The sequence below is a fragment of the Balaenoptera ricei genome, chromosome X (assembly GCF_028023285.1).
Source record: "Balaenoptera ricei isolate mBalRic1 chromosome X, mBalRic1.hap2, whole genome shotgun sequence".
NCBI classification, from domain to species: Eukaryota; Metazoa; Chordata; class Mammalia; order Artiodactyla; family Balaenopteridae; genus Balaenoptera; species Balaenoptera ricei.
The window spans coordinates 63,635,433-63,649,473 of record NC_082660.1 but is presented as its reverse complement, the minus strand read 5'-3'; the positions used below and the strand labels follow the sequence as shown (position 1 = coordinate 63,649,473).

Sequence of the window (14,041 nt, the reverse complement as noted above, 5' to 3'; positions counted from 1 at the left end):
ATGAAACTTCCAAGCTTTTGCACAGCAAAGAAAACCATAAACAAGACGAAAAGACAACCCTCAGAATGGGAGAAAATATTTGCAAATGCATCAACGGACAAAGGATTAATCTCCAAAATATATATACAGCTCATGCAGCTCAATATTAAAGAAACAAACAACCCAATCCAAAAATGGGCAGAAGACCTAAACAGACATTTCTCCAAAGAAGACATACAGATGGCCAAGAAGCACATGAAAAGATGCTCAACATCACTAATTATTAGAGAAATGCAAATCAAAACTACAGTGAGGTATCACCTCACACCAGTTAGAATGGGCATCATCAGAAAATCTACAAACAACAAATGCTGGAGAGGGTGTGGAGAAAAGGGAACCCTCTTGCACTGTTGGTGGGAATGTAAATTGATACAGCCACTATGGAGAACAATATGGAGGTTCCTTAAAAAACTAAAAATAGAATTACCATATGACCCAGCAATCCCACTACTGGGCATATACCCAGAGAAAACCGTAATTCAAAAAGACACATGCACCCGAATGTTCATTGCAGCACTATTTACAATAGCCAGGTCATGGAAGCAACCTAAATGCCCATCAACAGACGAATGGATAAAGAAGTTGTGGTACATATATACAATGGAATATTACTCAGCCATAAAAAGGAACGAAATTGAGTCATTTGTTGAGAAGTGGATGGATCTAGAGACTGTCATACAGAGTGAAGTAAGTCAGAAAGAGAAAAACAAATATCGTCTATTAATGCATGTATGTGGAACCTAGAAAAATGGTACAGATGAGCCAGTTTGCAGGGCAGAAGTTGAGACACAGATGTAGAGAATGGACATATGGACACCAAGGGGGGAAAACTGCGGTGGGGTGGGGATGGTGGTGTGCTGAATTGGGCGATTGGGATTGACATGTATACACTGATGTGTATAAAATTGATGCCTAATAAGAACCTGCAGTATAAAAAAACAAACAAAACAACTAATACTAAACTTTCATTGGGTTATCTGTATGGAAATATGTCAATATAAATGTTTCAGACATTACATGAAATTTCTAAAAATCTTATATTTGTATTTGTATGGAAATATGTTAATATAAAGGTTTCAGACATTATATGAAATTTCTAAAAATCTTATATTTGTATTTGTATGGAAATATGTTAATATAAATGTTTCAGACATTACATGAAATTTCTAAAAATCTTATATGTTCTGGTATAATGTTATAAGTAATAATCCTAGTTATTACTTTAAAATGTATATCTCAGAAATAACTAATTTTCTTGTCAACTGCATTATTATGAACTTTCATCAAATCTTTAACAGTGGTCATTTTTAAGTCCTTTGTCATTTACAGACAGTTCTGGGTGTACTCTGATGCTTTTGCAAATACGTTCCTATAAAAGGGTTTCATCTTCAAGAAATTCATGGAAAAGACTCTGACAAGTACAGGTTTCTGGTAACTGACTGTACTGCTGAACTGAATGAATAAGCATTTTCAGAACTCTAATGAAAAACTGATGAACTCATAAAAGTGCTAACAAAAGATCAAGATAAAAAAAAAAATTAATTACATGGGACTGAGTGAACTGATGAGGATGAGTATAATTTTTGTGACTTTCTGTCAGAATTTAAAAAAAAAATCCCACAAGGACTCAGAGGCAAAGAATATACAAATCAATTTTCACTGCAAAGTAAAGCAGCTGTTACAGTGGAGGATTACTGGACTGAATGTCAATATTATGACATAGTATGAGTGTGTTTCATGTTTGGTAATTGCAATCATTGTTGCTTTTGTTGTGGTCATCCATGTACAATGCTTGGTGTCAGTCTATTTATCTCTTGTAAAAATAAAATACAGTGTGTGTGTGTGAAAAAAAAAAAAAATTACAGTGAGGTATCACCTCACACCAGTTAGAATGGGCATCATCAGAAAATCTACAAACAACAAATGCTGGAGAGAGTGTGGAGAAAAGGGAACCCTCTTGCACTGTTGGTGGGAATGTAAATTGATACAGCCACTATGGAGAACAGTATGGAGGTTCCTTAAAAAACTAAAAATAGATTTACCGTATGATCCAGTAATCCCACTCCTGGGCATATACCCAGAGAAAACCATAATTCAAAAAGACACATGCACCCCAATGTTCATTGCAGCACTATTTACAATAGCCAGGTCATGGAAGCAACCTAAATGCCCATCGACAGACGAATGGATAAAGAAGTTGTGGTACATATATACAATGGAATATTACTCAGCCAAAAAAAGGAACGAAATTGAGTCATTTGTTGAGACGTGGATGGATCTAGAGACTGTCATAGAGAGTGAAGTAAGTCAGAAAGAGAAAGCCAAATATCGTATATTAACGTATGTATGTGGAACCTAGAGAAATGGTACAGATGAACTGGTTTGCAGGGCAGAAGTTGAGACACAGACAAACAAACAAAAAAAACAACTAATACTAAACTTTCTTTGGGTTATTTGTATGGAAATATGTTAATATAAATGTTTCAGACATTACATGAAATTTCTAAAAATCTTATATGTTCTGGTATAATGTTATAAGTCATAATTCTAGTTATTATTTTAAAATGTATATCTCAGAAATAACTAAATTACCTTGTCAATTGCATTATTATGAACTTTCATCAAATGTTCACCCATGGTCATTTTTCAGTCTTTTGTCATTTACAGACAGTTCTGGGTGTACTCTGATGCTTTTGCAAAAACGTTCCTATAAAAGGGTTTCATCTTCAAGGAATTCATGGAAAAGACTCTGACAAGTACAGGTTTCTGGTAACTGACTATACTGCTGAACTGAATGAATAAGCATTTTCAGAACTCTAATGGAAAGCTGATGAATTCATAAAAGTGCTAACAAAAGATCAAGATAAACAAAAATTAATTACATGGGACTGAGTGAACTGATGAGGATGATTATAATTCTTGTGACTTTCTGTTTGAATAAACCCCCCCCCCCAAAAAAAAATCCCACAAGGACTCAGAGGCAAAAAATATACAAATCAATTTTCACTGCAAAGTAAAGGAGCTGTTACAGTGGAGGATTACTGGACTGAATGTCAATATTATGACATAGTATGAGTGTGTTTCGTGTTTGGTAATTGCAATCATTGTTGCTTTTATTGTGGTCATCCATTTACAATGCTTGGTGTCAGTTTATTTATCTCTTGTAAAAATAAAATACAGTGTGGGGACTTCCCTGGTGGTCCAGTGGTTAAGAATCCTCCTTCCAATGCAGGGGATGTGGGTTCGATCCCTGGTTGGGGAACTAAGATCCCACGTGCCGCGGGGCAACTAAGCCTTTGCGCCACAACTAGAGAGAAGCCTGCATGCCATGTAGAGCCCGCGCACCACAACAAAGACCTGATGCAGCCAAAATAAGTAAATTGAAAAAAAAAAAAAGCCAAAATACAGTGTGTGGGTGTGGGAAAAAAAAGAATATTCAAAAAATAAAAAATAGGGGCTTCCCTGGTGGCGCAGTGGTTGAGAATCCGCCTGCCAATGCAGGGGACACGGGTTCGAGCCCTGGGCTGGGAGGATCCCACATGCCGCGGAGCGACTGGGCCCGTGAGCCACAACTACTGAGCCTGCGCGTCTGGAGCCTGTGCTCCGCAACAAGAGAGGCCGCGATAGTGAGAGGCCTGCGCACCGCGATGAAGAGTGGCCCCCGCTTGCCGCAACTAGAGAGAGCCCTCGCACAGAAACGAAGAACCAACACAGTCATAAATAAATAAATAAATAAATAAATTTAAAAAAATATGTACTTAAAAAAAAAAAAAATTTAAAAAAAAAAAATAAATAAATAAATAAATAAAAAATAAAAAAAATTAAAAATTAAAAATATAAAAAACTCAAGCATCCACCCTCACTCCCTTCCCCATCATTATCATTCTCCTTATCGCACTGGAAAGTGGGGAGGGAGTCAAACTCACATGAATTCCTCATCTTTTGTGGTCCGTATACGCACATAGGCATCAATGACAGCTGGCTTTCGGACGGTCTCACAGCGAACATATTCCTTCCCCTCTTCATCGCGAAACGTGCGATAAATCTTGAGACAACGGCCAGTGGCAGAAGAGTTAAGGCTAGTCACAGAAGCTGTGTCATCATCTCTGTGATTGTTTCCTGCTGCTGCTGAACCTGCTGCTGCAAGGCAGAAAAAGATTTCCACACATTCCCCCTACCACCCAAATGGCCATTTTCTTGGGGTTGAGTGGAGACTCCGAAGCTCAACATCCCACAGAACTATGGTTCTACAGAAAGCATCAGTCACCACCAGCCCCAAGAATACACTGAGTTGTCCTTTCCTGACTTCATTTTACCACTGTCAGTGTTCTCGTTTTTGTTAGTACAGAAAGTTCTGAAAGGATCTCAAAGAAACACGTTTGTTATATAGGGGACAGAAGAGCAGTAGCTGTATTCTGATTCCTCTGAACAACAGCGCAAGAAGAAAGTCCAAGCAGGAAGCAGTTGATGGTCACATTATAGAAAAGCACCCAAGCACCCACGGGAAATAGATGGCACCACAGAAAAAATCCAGAGTCTCAAGGCCTAGAGTATGCTTCTCCAACTTTAATATGAATGAATAGGAATCATCTGAGGATCCTGTTAAAATACAGATTCTAATTCAGTAGGTTTGGGGTGAGACCTGAGATGCTGCATTTCTAACAAGCTCCCATGTGATGTAGATACTGCTGGTCCAGGACCACACTAGAGGAAAGGCTTTATCACATCTTTACGAAGTAGCCAGAACAACAGAATTACACAAAGCTTTTACAGAGAGGAAACAAAGGAAAGGCTACTGTGAGTGAAAATAGTCATTTAAATCTTCATCTTCAGCCTTTATCCTCTCTCTCAGTATCTACATCCAAGTTTTCAACTGCCTGCTTGACATCTATACTGGGAGTATCATGGGGACCTCAAACACCACATATTACACCTTTCCTTCTTAAACCTGCTTCTTTTTCTGAAATTTACTACTTTAATCAATGGTACCACCACCATCTTTCTAGCAAGCAAGAGTGAAATCTTAAGGTCCCTTTGATTTTTCTCTTTTCATTCCCAGTGACCAAATCCCAAACCAGTTTAGGCCTTTCTCATTCCCACCGTCAACTTATGCAATTTTGGGTTGGTGATTTTAAACTTTTTAGGGTCTAAGACTCCTTTGAGAATCTCCTGAAAGCCATGGATCTTCTCAGAAGAGGCACATTTGCACAGAATTGTACATGTGATTTCAGAGGGTTCATGAACAACCCCCCAATTCATCCACAGATTCTGTATTAAAAACTCTTACCCTCTAGGATGAATGCCCAGAAAACTCAATTGATGTACAGCACTGATAGCCCTGGCTTGGCCAGGCCTAATACAGACAGAGGCAGTAGTGGACTGGCAGCATCTCTTCAATTTGTGCCCCACAGACAAACCTAGAGTCCAGTTTGCAGAATCTCTCTACCTCATCTATAGGCTTCCCTACACTCATCCCCTACTTCTTCTGCCTCCAGCTTTACCTCAGTTATTAGCGTGGTTATTTACACTTTCTTGATCTTTCTTTTTCTTGTCTGTCTGTGAAGTCACTACCCTCACCCAGTAGCATCCGCTGCAGTTCCTTCCGCTCCTGCTCCTCCCGCTCACGTGACAGCTGAGAGCTGGTTTTCTTATTCTGCAACATGTTCTCGATGTTCTTTCCCATCTCCTCAAAGTCACTGTCTTCAGCTGAGCTGCTATCTGTGTCAGTTGATAAGATTTCAGTTGATGACAAAACCCTAAGAAGAAAAAACAATGTTAAGAAGAGGGAAACATAAATGTGTAGAAACAACTGAAGAAATACAGTTTTAGTTTAGGCAAGAGTAGGAAATTGAGAAATCAACCTTAAAAAAGAAATATTCAAAATCCACTAAGACATGGGACCCTGAACAGAGAAGCTCTACAAAGTTTTCCCAGAAATTTAGTCACAAGGCAAGTTCAAAATATGAAATAGTACTGCAACTCTTTCACAATTCCTGGAAAAAGCCTGAGAAACAAATCAGTACATCGGTCATTTTTAATAGGGCATTACCATCCTCTAACCACTAAGCCTACTGTTGCCTATCACCACTGTAATGGCTGCCAGGTCCAAGTAGGCCACAAAAGTTGCCATGGAACCTAGCAGTTCTTGCCATTCAAAACCTTTGCCAAGCTGCTTTGAAGGGAGTAGGTACTCTAGCAGTATTATGAATAGACACCACCCTGAAATCTCAGATACCTGACCACTAGTCACTTTATTAGGTGACCTTCTCTTCACTATAAAATAATGTCTGGGACCCCTCCCCTTTCCAGCTTGGATTTTCTACAGCACTAAAACAACACACTTGTTCTGCAGGTCAAAGATGCGCTGACATTCCTCTTTGTAACGCTCTTGATGCTCAGCCACAGAAAACCTTGATCCACGGGCAAATTTACTCATGGGCCCCTCTCCAGAGCGGGCCTGTTCTGTTGACATTGTGCGTACTACATCGATCACTTCCCAGCGGGACAACTTTTTAATCTACAAGAGACACACACACACACACACACAAATCATTCAGGGATTTCAAAGGACAAACCAGGGTACACGGTTAGAGAGTTAGACCAAAACCAAAAAAACAAAAAACACAACAACAATGAAATCACCCAAAGCAGGTTAAACAGAAAGCTTTGGGAAAGCTAACTCCTGAAAAAGTATCTAAGATCCAGTTTACCACAACCTACCCTACAAAATTCTCCAGATTAGTTCCTAGCATCTGCCTCCAAGCTTTTCCCTCTCTATACAAAGCCCCTAGGAGCCTGTAAGTCTTCCTCTTCCACACCCACCTCTTCCTCAGGCACGCCAAATTTACGTAGAAGTTGCTTGGCATTTTTCAGTGAAAGGCGACGGAGGTCTGCATCTGTTCCTGTCACTGTCTTCTTCACTGGCTGAGGCTCCTTATCATCCTACCTCAGAAACAAAACAAGAGAGAATCCTAGTAAGCTGAACTCTTTATGGTAGGCATTTAAGTCATCCTGTCAACATTTTAATGGCTTTCCAGATCCCCACCCATTCATCTCCATTCCATAACCTCTATTTCTTCCTCCCTTGATTTTTAACTTCCAGAAATTCAGACAGTCTCACCTTCTGCTGTGTTGGTTTGTTTGGAATCTTCACATAGGAGAATCCTTCACCACACCCTGTGGGATCTGCCACCCCAGTCACCTCCAGGAGACACTTGCCCTTCATGGCAGCAATGAAGGCCCTTGTGGTGTTCCAAGGAGCAGTGCGAACCTGAGTTATAGAAAAAGATTCAAAGGGTGGTGGGAAACATTTGCTCTAGCCATACTTAGAAGGTGGGGATAATTACAATAATGTACAATTTGATGCTTTCTTAAACTGTCCACAGAGATCAATAGTTACATAAAGCTGCCCAGTACTCAGCCTGCTGTTCTTTCCTATGGTACTTAAATCATGATAATAAATAGAGGCCAAGATCTCAGTCAGTATAAGTAGGAATATGTGGAACAGTGGTACCCCCTTCAGCCCCATATCCCTTGGGTTTGACTGAGAGTTCTAAAAGACAGTGTTGCCCCCACCCTCACGATGCTCAAAGAGTTAAGTTAGATTGATGACCACATTTGATTGCCCAATTGCTCAAACGCCTTCTTCAGAATGACTCTCACAATTAGATGATAAGCATGCTTTACAAAAGCACTGGCCCCAATCCCAGTAGCAATAAATCAAAGTGTATTCTACCTCTGCCACTGGTTTGGTCAAAAAGGCCTGTCCTCTCCTGGGACCCTGAATAGTGTTCATCAACCCCATAAAATAATCAGGCAGTTAAGACAAGGGGAATGTGCTTGTCCAAACAGACCAGTCAAGAGTATAAATTATTAGCTAGAAAGAGGCCAATTCTCTACTCAAGATTCAATCTTGAAGGCCATTAAACAGAATCTTTAATTTTGGAAATTCTTAGACATCCACTCACTGTTAACTCCAACCTCAAAAGAATAGTACAACAATGCTTCTTTAGTCACTCTGCCTGACCTCACTGACAATCATTCACTCACTTAACAAATATTTATGGAATATCTAGCACATGTCAAGCACTACTTTCTCAAGGACCTCATGTTAGTGAGGGAGAGATAAATAAACCAACAAATTCAATACTGCATGATCAGTGCCATGATAGGAAAGTAAAAAGTGCTGTATGTACACAAAGAAGGAAAGGATGGTGATCCAATCTGAATGAAGGGTGGGAGTGAGGGCAAGAGTCGGGGAAAGCTTCCAGGAGAATATAACTTGTAGATGAAAGCCAGATGACAGAGGAGTGGAGAGAAAACATTCTAGGCAGAAGGAATAGCAGTTGCAAAATCCTAGAAGACAGCAGAAAGAAATTAAGGGAACTGAATGAACTTCAGTATATTTGGAGCTTAGAGTATAAGATGGGCAGTGACAGATGAGAGGAGGTGAGAGTTGTATTACAATACAAGACCAAAATCATGTAGAGCCTTATGAATCATGTTAAGGATTTCTTCCTAAAAGAAATGAGGACCCAAAGGAAGTCTTTGGGCAAGAGAGTGATATGACCAAATTTTTGTTTTAAAAGATCATTTAATTTTTTTTTTTAATTTATTTATTTATTTATTTAATTTTTGGGGGTTATGTTGGGTCTTCGTTTCTGTGCGAGGGCTTTCTCTAGTTGCGGCGAGCGGGGGCCACTCTTCATCGCGGTGCACAGGCCTCTCACTATCGCGGCCTCTCTTGTTGCGGGGCACAGGCTCCAGACGCGCAGGCTCAGTAATTGCGGCTCACGGGCCCAGTTGCTCCGCGGCATGTGGGATCTTCCCAGACCAGGGCTCGAACCCGTGTCCCCTGCATTGGCAGGCAGACTCTCAACCACTGCGCCACCAGGCAAGCCCGATCATTTAATTTTTTGACAAATGGTACTAGAATAACTGGACATTCATATGCAAAAAAAATGAACCTTAATCTACACCTTGCACCCTAAACAAAAATTAACTCAAAATGGATCTAACCATAAGATCTAAAACAATAAAACCTTTAGAAGAAAATATAAGAAAAAAACTTTGCAACCCTGAGTTAGATTAAAATATCTTACATATAACACCAAAACCACAAGCAACAAAGGAGAAGATTTACAAGTTAGACTTCAGCTCTTCATAAGACACTGCTAAGACAATTAAAACACAAGCCTCAGATTGGGAGGAAAATCTTTGTAAATCACGTACCTGATAAAGAACTCAGACCTAGAATACATAAAGAACTCTCAAAACTTTAGAAGAAAACAAACAACTAATTAAAAATAAAAATGGGCAAAAGAGATACAGACCCTCAACCAAAGAAGATAACTGGATGATAAATAAGCACATAGAAAGATGCTCAACATCTTTAGCTATCAGGGAAATGCAAATTAAAACTGCAATGACAGGAGGATTAACCAAGATGGCAGAGTAGAAAGACGTGCTCTCACTCCCTCTTGCGAGAGCACCAGAATCACAACTGGCTGCTGGACAATCATCAACAGGAAGACACTGGACTTCACCAAGGAGGATACCCCACGTCCAAGGACAGAGGAGAAGCCACAGTGAGACGGTAGGAGGGGCGCAATCAGAGTAAAATCAAATCCCATAACTGCTGGGTGGGAGACTCAAAGACTGGCAAACACTTATACCACAGAAGTCCACCCACTGGAGTGAAGGTTCTGAGCCCCACGTCAGGCTTCCCAACCTGGGGGTCCGGCAACGGGAGGAGGAATTCCTAGAGAATCAGACTATGAAGCCTAGTGGGAATTGATTGCAGGACGTCGACAGGACTGGGGGAAACAGAGACCCCACTCTTCGAGGGCACACACAAAGTAGTGTGCGCATCGGGACCCAGGGGAAGGAGCAGTGACCCTGGGGGAGACTGAACCAGACCTACCTGCTGGTGCTGGGGGGTCTCCTGCAGAGGCGGGGGGTGGCTCTGTTTCACCGTGGGGACAAGGACACTGGCAGCGGGGGTTCTGGGAAGTGCTCCTTGGCGTGAGCCCTCCCAGAGTCTGCCATTAACCCCACCAAAGAGCCCAGGTAGGCTCCAGTGTTGGGTTGCCTCAGGCAAAACAACCAACAGGGAGGGAACCCAGCCCCACCCATCAACAGTCAAGTGGATTAAAGTTTTACGGAGCTCTGACCACCACAGCAACACTCAGCTCTACCCACCACCAGAGCCTCCCATTAAGCCTCTTAGATAGCCTCAACCACCAGAGGGCAGACAGCAGAAGCAAGAAAAACTACAATCCTGCAGCCTCTGAAACAAAAACCACATTCACAGAAAGATAGACAAGATGAAAAGGCAGAGGGCTATACACCAGATGAAGGAACAAGAAAAAAACCCAGAAAAACAACTAAATGAAGTGGAGATAGGCAACCTTCCAGAGAAAGAAATCAGAATAATGATAGTGAAGATGATCCAGGACCTCGGAATAAGAATGGAGGCAAAGATTGAGAAGATGCAAGAAATAATTAACAAAGACCTAGAAATTTAAAGAACAAACAAACAGAGATGACCAATGCAATAACTGAAATGAAAACTACACTAGAAGGAATCAATAGCAGAATAACTGAGGCAGAAGAACGGATAAGTGACCTGGAAGACAGAATGGTGGAATTCACTGCTGCGGAACAGAATAAAGAAAAAAGAATGAAAAGAAATGAAGACAGCCTAAGGGACCTCTGGGACAACATTAAACGCAACAACATTCGCATTATAGGGGTCCCAGAAGGAGAAGAGAGAGAGAAAGGGCCAGAGAAAATATTTGAAGAGATTATAGTCGAAAACTTCCCTAACATGGCAAAGGAAATAGCCACCCAAGTCCAGGAAGCGCAGAGAGTCCCATACAGGATAAACCCAAGGAGAAACACGCCGACACACATAGTAATCAAAGTGGCAAAAATTAAAGACAAAGAAGAATTATTGAAAGCAGCAAGGGAAAAACGACAAATAACATACAAGGGAACTCCCATAAGGTTAACAGCTGATTTCTCAGCAGAAACTCTACAAGCCAGAAGGGAGTGGCATGATATACTTAAAGTGATGAAAGGGAAGAACCTACAACCAAGATTACTCTACCCAGCAAGGATCTCATTTAGATTTGATGGAGAAATCAAAAGCTTTACAGACAAGCAAAAGCTAAGAGAATTCACCACCACCAAACCAGCTCTACAACAAATGCTAAAGGAACTTCTCTAAGTGGGAAACACAAGAGAAGAAAAGGACCTACAAAAACAAACCGAAAACAATTAAGAAAATGGTCATAGGAACATACATATCAATAATTACCTTAAACGTGAATGGATTAAATGCTCCAACCAAAAGACACAGGCTTGCTGAATGGATACAAAAACAAGACCCATATATATGCTGTCTACAAGAGACCCACTTTAGACCTAGGGACACATACAGACTGAAAGTGAGGGGATGGAAAAAGATATTCCATGCAAAGGGAAATCAAAAGAAAGCTGGAGTAGCTATACTCACATCAGATAAAATAGACTTTAAAATAAAGAATGTTACAAGAGACAAGGAAGGACACTACATAATGATCCAGGGATCAATCCAAGAAGAAGATATAACAATTATAAATATATATGCACCCAACATAGGAGCACCTCAATACATAAGGCAACTGCTAACAGCCATAAAAGAGGAAATTGACAGTAACACAATAATAGTGGGGGACTTTAACACCTCACTTACACCAATGGACAGATCATCCAAAATGAAAATAAATAAGGAAACAGAAGCTTTAAATGACACAATAGACCAGATAGATTTCATTGATATTTATAGGACATTCCATCCAAAAACAGCAGGTTACACGTTCTTCTCAAGTGCACACGGAACATTCTCCAGGATAGATCACATCTTGGGTCACAAGTCAAGCCTCAGTAAATTTAAGAAAATTGAAATCATATCAAACATCTTTTCTGACCACAACGCTATGAGATTAGAAATGAATTACAGGGAAAAAAACGTAAAAAAGACAAACACATGGAGGCTAAACAATACGTTACTAAATAACCAAGAGATCACTGAAGAAATCAAAGAGGAAATCAAAAAATACCTAGAGACAAATGACAATGAAAACACGACGACCCAAAACCTATGGGATGCAGCAAAAGCGGTTCTAAGAGGGAAGTTTATAGCTATACAAGCCTACCTCAAGAAACAAGAAAAAGCTCAAGTAAACAATCTAACTTTACACCTAAAGAAACTAGAGAAAGAAGAACAAACAAAACCCAAAGTTAATAGAAGGAAAGAAATCATAAAGATCAGAGCAGAAATAAATGAAATAGAAACAAAGAAAACAATAGCAAAGATGAATAAAACTAAAAGCTGGTTCCTTGAGAAGATAAACAAAATTGATAAGCCATTAGCCAGACTCATCAAGAAAAAGAGGGAGAGGACTCAAATCAATAAAATCAGAAATGAAAAAGGAGAAGTTACAACAGACACCGCAGAAATACAAAGCATCCTAAGAGACTACTACAAGCAACTTTATGCCAATAAAATGGACAACCTGGAAGAAATGGACAAATTCTTAGAAAGGTATAACCTTCCAAGACTGAACCAGGAAGAAACAGAAAATATGAACAGACCAAATCACAAGTAATGAAATTGAAACTGTGATTTAAAATCTTCCAACAAACAAAAGTCCAGGACCAGATGGCTTCACAGGTGAATTCTATCCAACATTTAGAGAAGAGCTAACACCTATCCTTCTCAAACTCTTCCAAAAAATTGCAGAGGAAGGAACACTCCCAAACTCATTCTATGAGGCCACCATCACCCTGATACCAAAACCAGACAAAGATACTATAAAAAAAGAAAATTACAGACCAATATCACTGATGAATATAGATGCAAAAATCCTCAACAAAATACTAGCAAACAGAATCCAACAACACATTAAAAGGATCATACACCACGATCAAGTGGGATTTATCCCAGGGATGCAAGGATTCTTCAATATACGCAAATCAATCAATGTAATACACCATATTAACAAATTGAAGAATGAAAACCATATGATCATCTCAATAGATGCAGAAAAAGCTTTTGACAAAATTCAACACCCATTTATGATAAAAACTCTCCAGAAAGTGGGCATAGAGGGAACCTACCTCAACATAATAAAGGCCATATATGACAAACCCACAGCAAACATCATTCTCAATGGTGAAAAACTGAAAGCATTTCCTCTAAGATCAGGAACGAGACAAGGATGTCCACTCTCACCACTATTATTCAACATAGTTCTGGAAGTCCTAGCCACGGCAATCAGAGAAGAAAAAGAAATAAAAGGAATACAAATTGGAAAAGAAGAAGTAAAACTGTCACTGTTTGCGGATGACATGATACTATACATAGAGAACCCTAAAACTGCCACCAGAAAACTGCTAGAGCTAATTAATGAATATGGTAAAGTTGCAGGATACAAAATTAATGCACAGAAATCTCTTGCATTCCAATACACTAATGATGACAAATCTGAAAGAGAAATTATGGAAACACTTCCATTTACCATTGCAACAAAAAGAATAAAATACCTAGGAATAAACCTACCTAGGGAGACAAAAGACCTGTATGCAGAAAACTATAAGACACTGATGAAAGAAATTACAGATGATACCAACAGATGGAGAGATATACCATGTTCCTGGACTGGAAGAATCAACATTGTGAAAATGACTCTACTACCCAAAGCAATCTACAGATTCAATGCAATCCCTATCAAATTACCAATGGCATTTTTTTAAAATTTATTTATTTATTTTTGGCTGTGTTGGGTCTTCATTTCTGTGCGAGGGCTTTCTCTAGTTGCGGCAAGCGGGGGCCACTCTTCATCGCGGTGCGCGGGCCTTTCACTGTCGCGAACTCTCTTGTTGCGGGGCACAGGCTCCAGACGCACAGGCTCAGTAGTTGTAGCACACGGGCCTAGTTGCTCCGTGGCATGTGGCA

General features: G+C 40.0%; 1 protein-coding gene across 15 annotated transcripts in view; it reads right to left on the bottom strand.

Annotated features, from left to right (window-relative positions):
* The window catches only part of TAF1 (TATA-box binding protein associated factor 1), a 105,281-nt gene that overhangs the window by 64,563 nt on the left and 26,677 nt on the right, over nucleotides 1-14,041 (bottom strand). For 14 of the 15 annotated variants that reach the window (XR_009500366.1, XM_059911829.1, XM_059911839.1 and 11 more), the window contains 5 exons: nucleotides 7,160-7,309; nucleotides 6,862-6,981; nucleotides 6,381-6,556; nucleotides 5,617-5,795; nucleotides 3,966-4,179 (listed from right to left, as the gene is read on the bottom strand). Coding sequence is in view for 14 of the 15 variants with exons in the window: in XM_059911829.1 (XP_059767812.1) it covers nucleotides 3,966-4,179; nucleotides 5,617-5,795; nucleotides 6,381-6,556; nucleotides 6,862-6,981; nucleotides 7,160-7,309 (839 nt within the window). In the remaining variant the exon portion in view is untranslated. The remainder of the gene's footprint in view (nucleotides 1-3,965; nucleotides 4,180-5,616; nucleotides 5,796-6,380; nucleotides 6,557-6,861; nucleotides 6,982-7,159; nucleotides 7,310-14,041) is intronic. The other variant, XM_059911826.1, reaches the window with a different exon arrangement.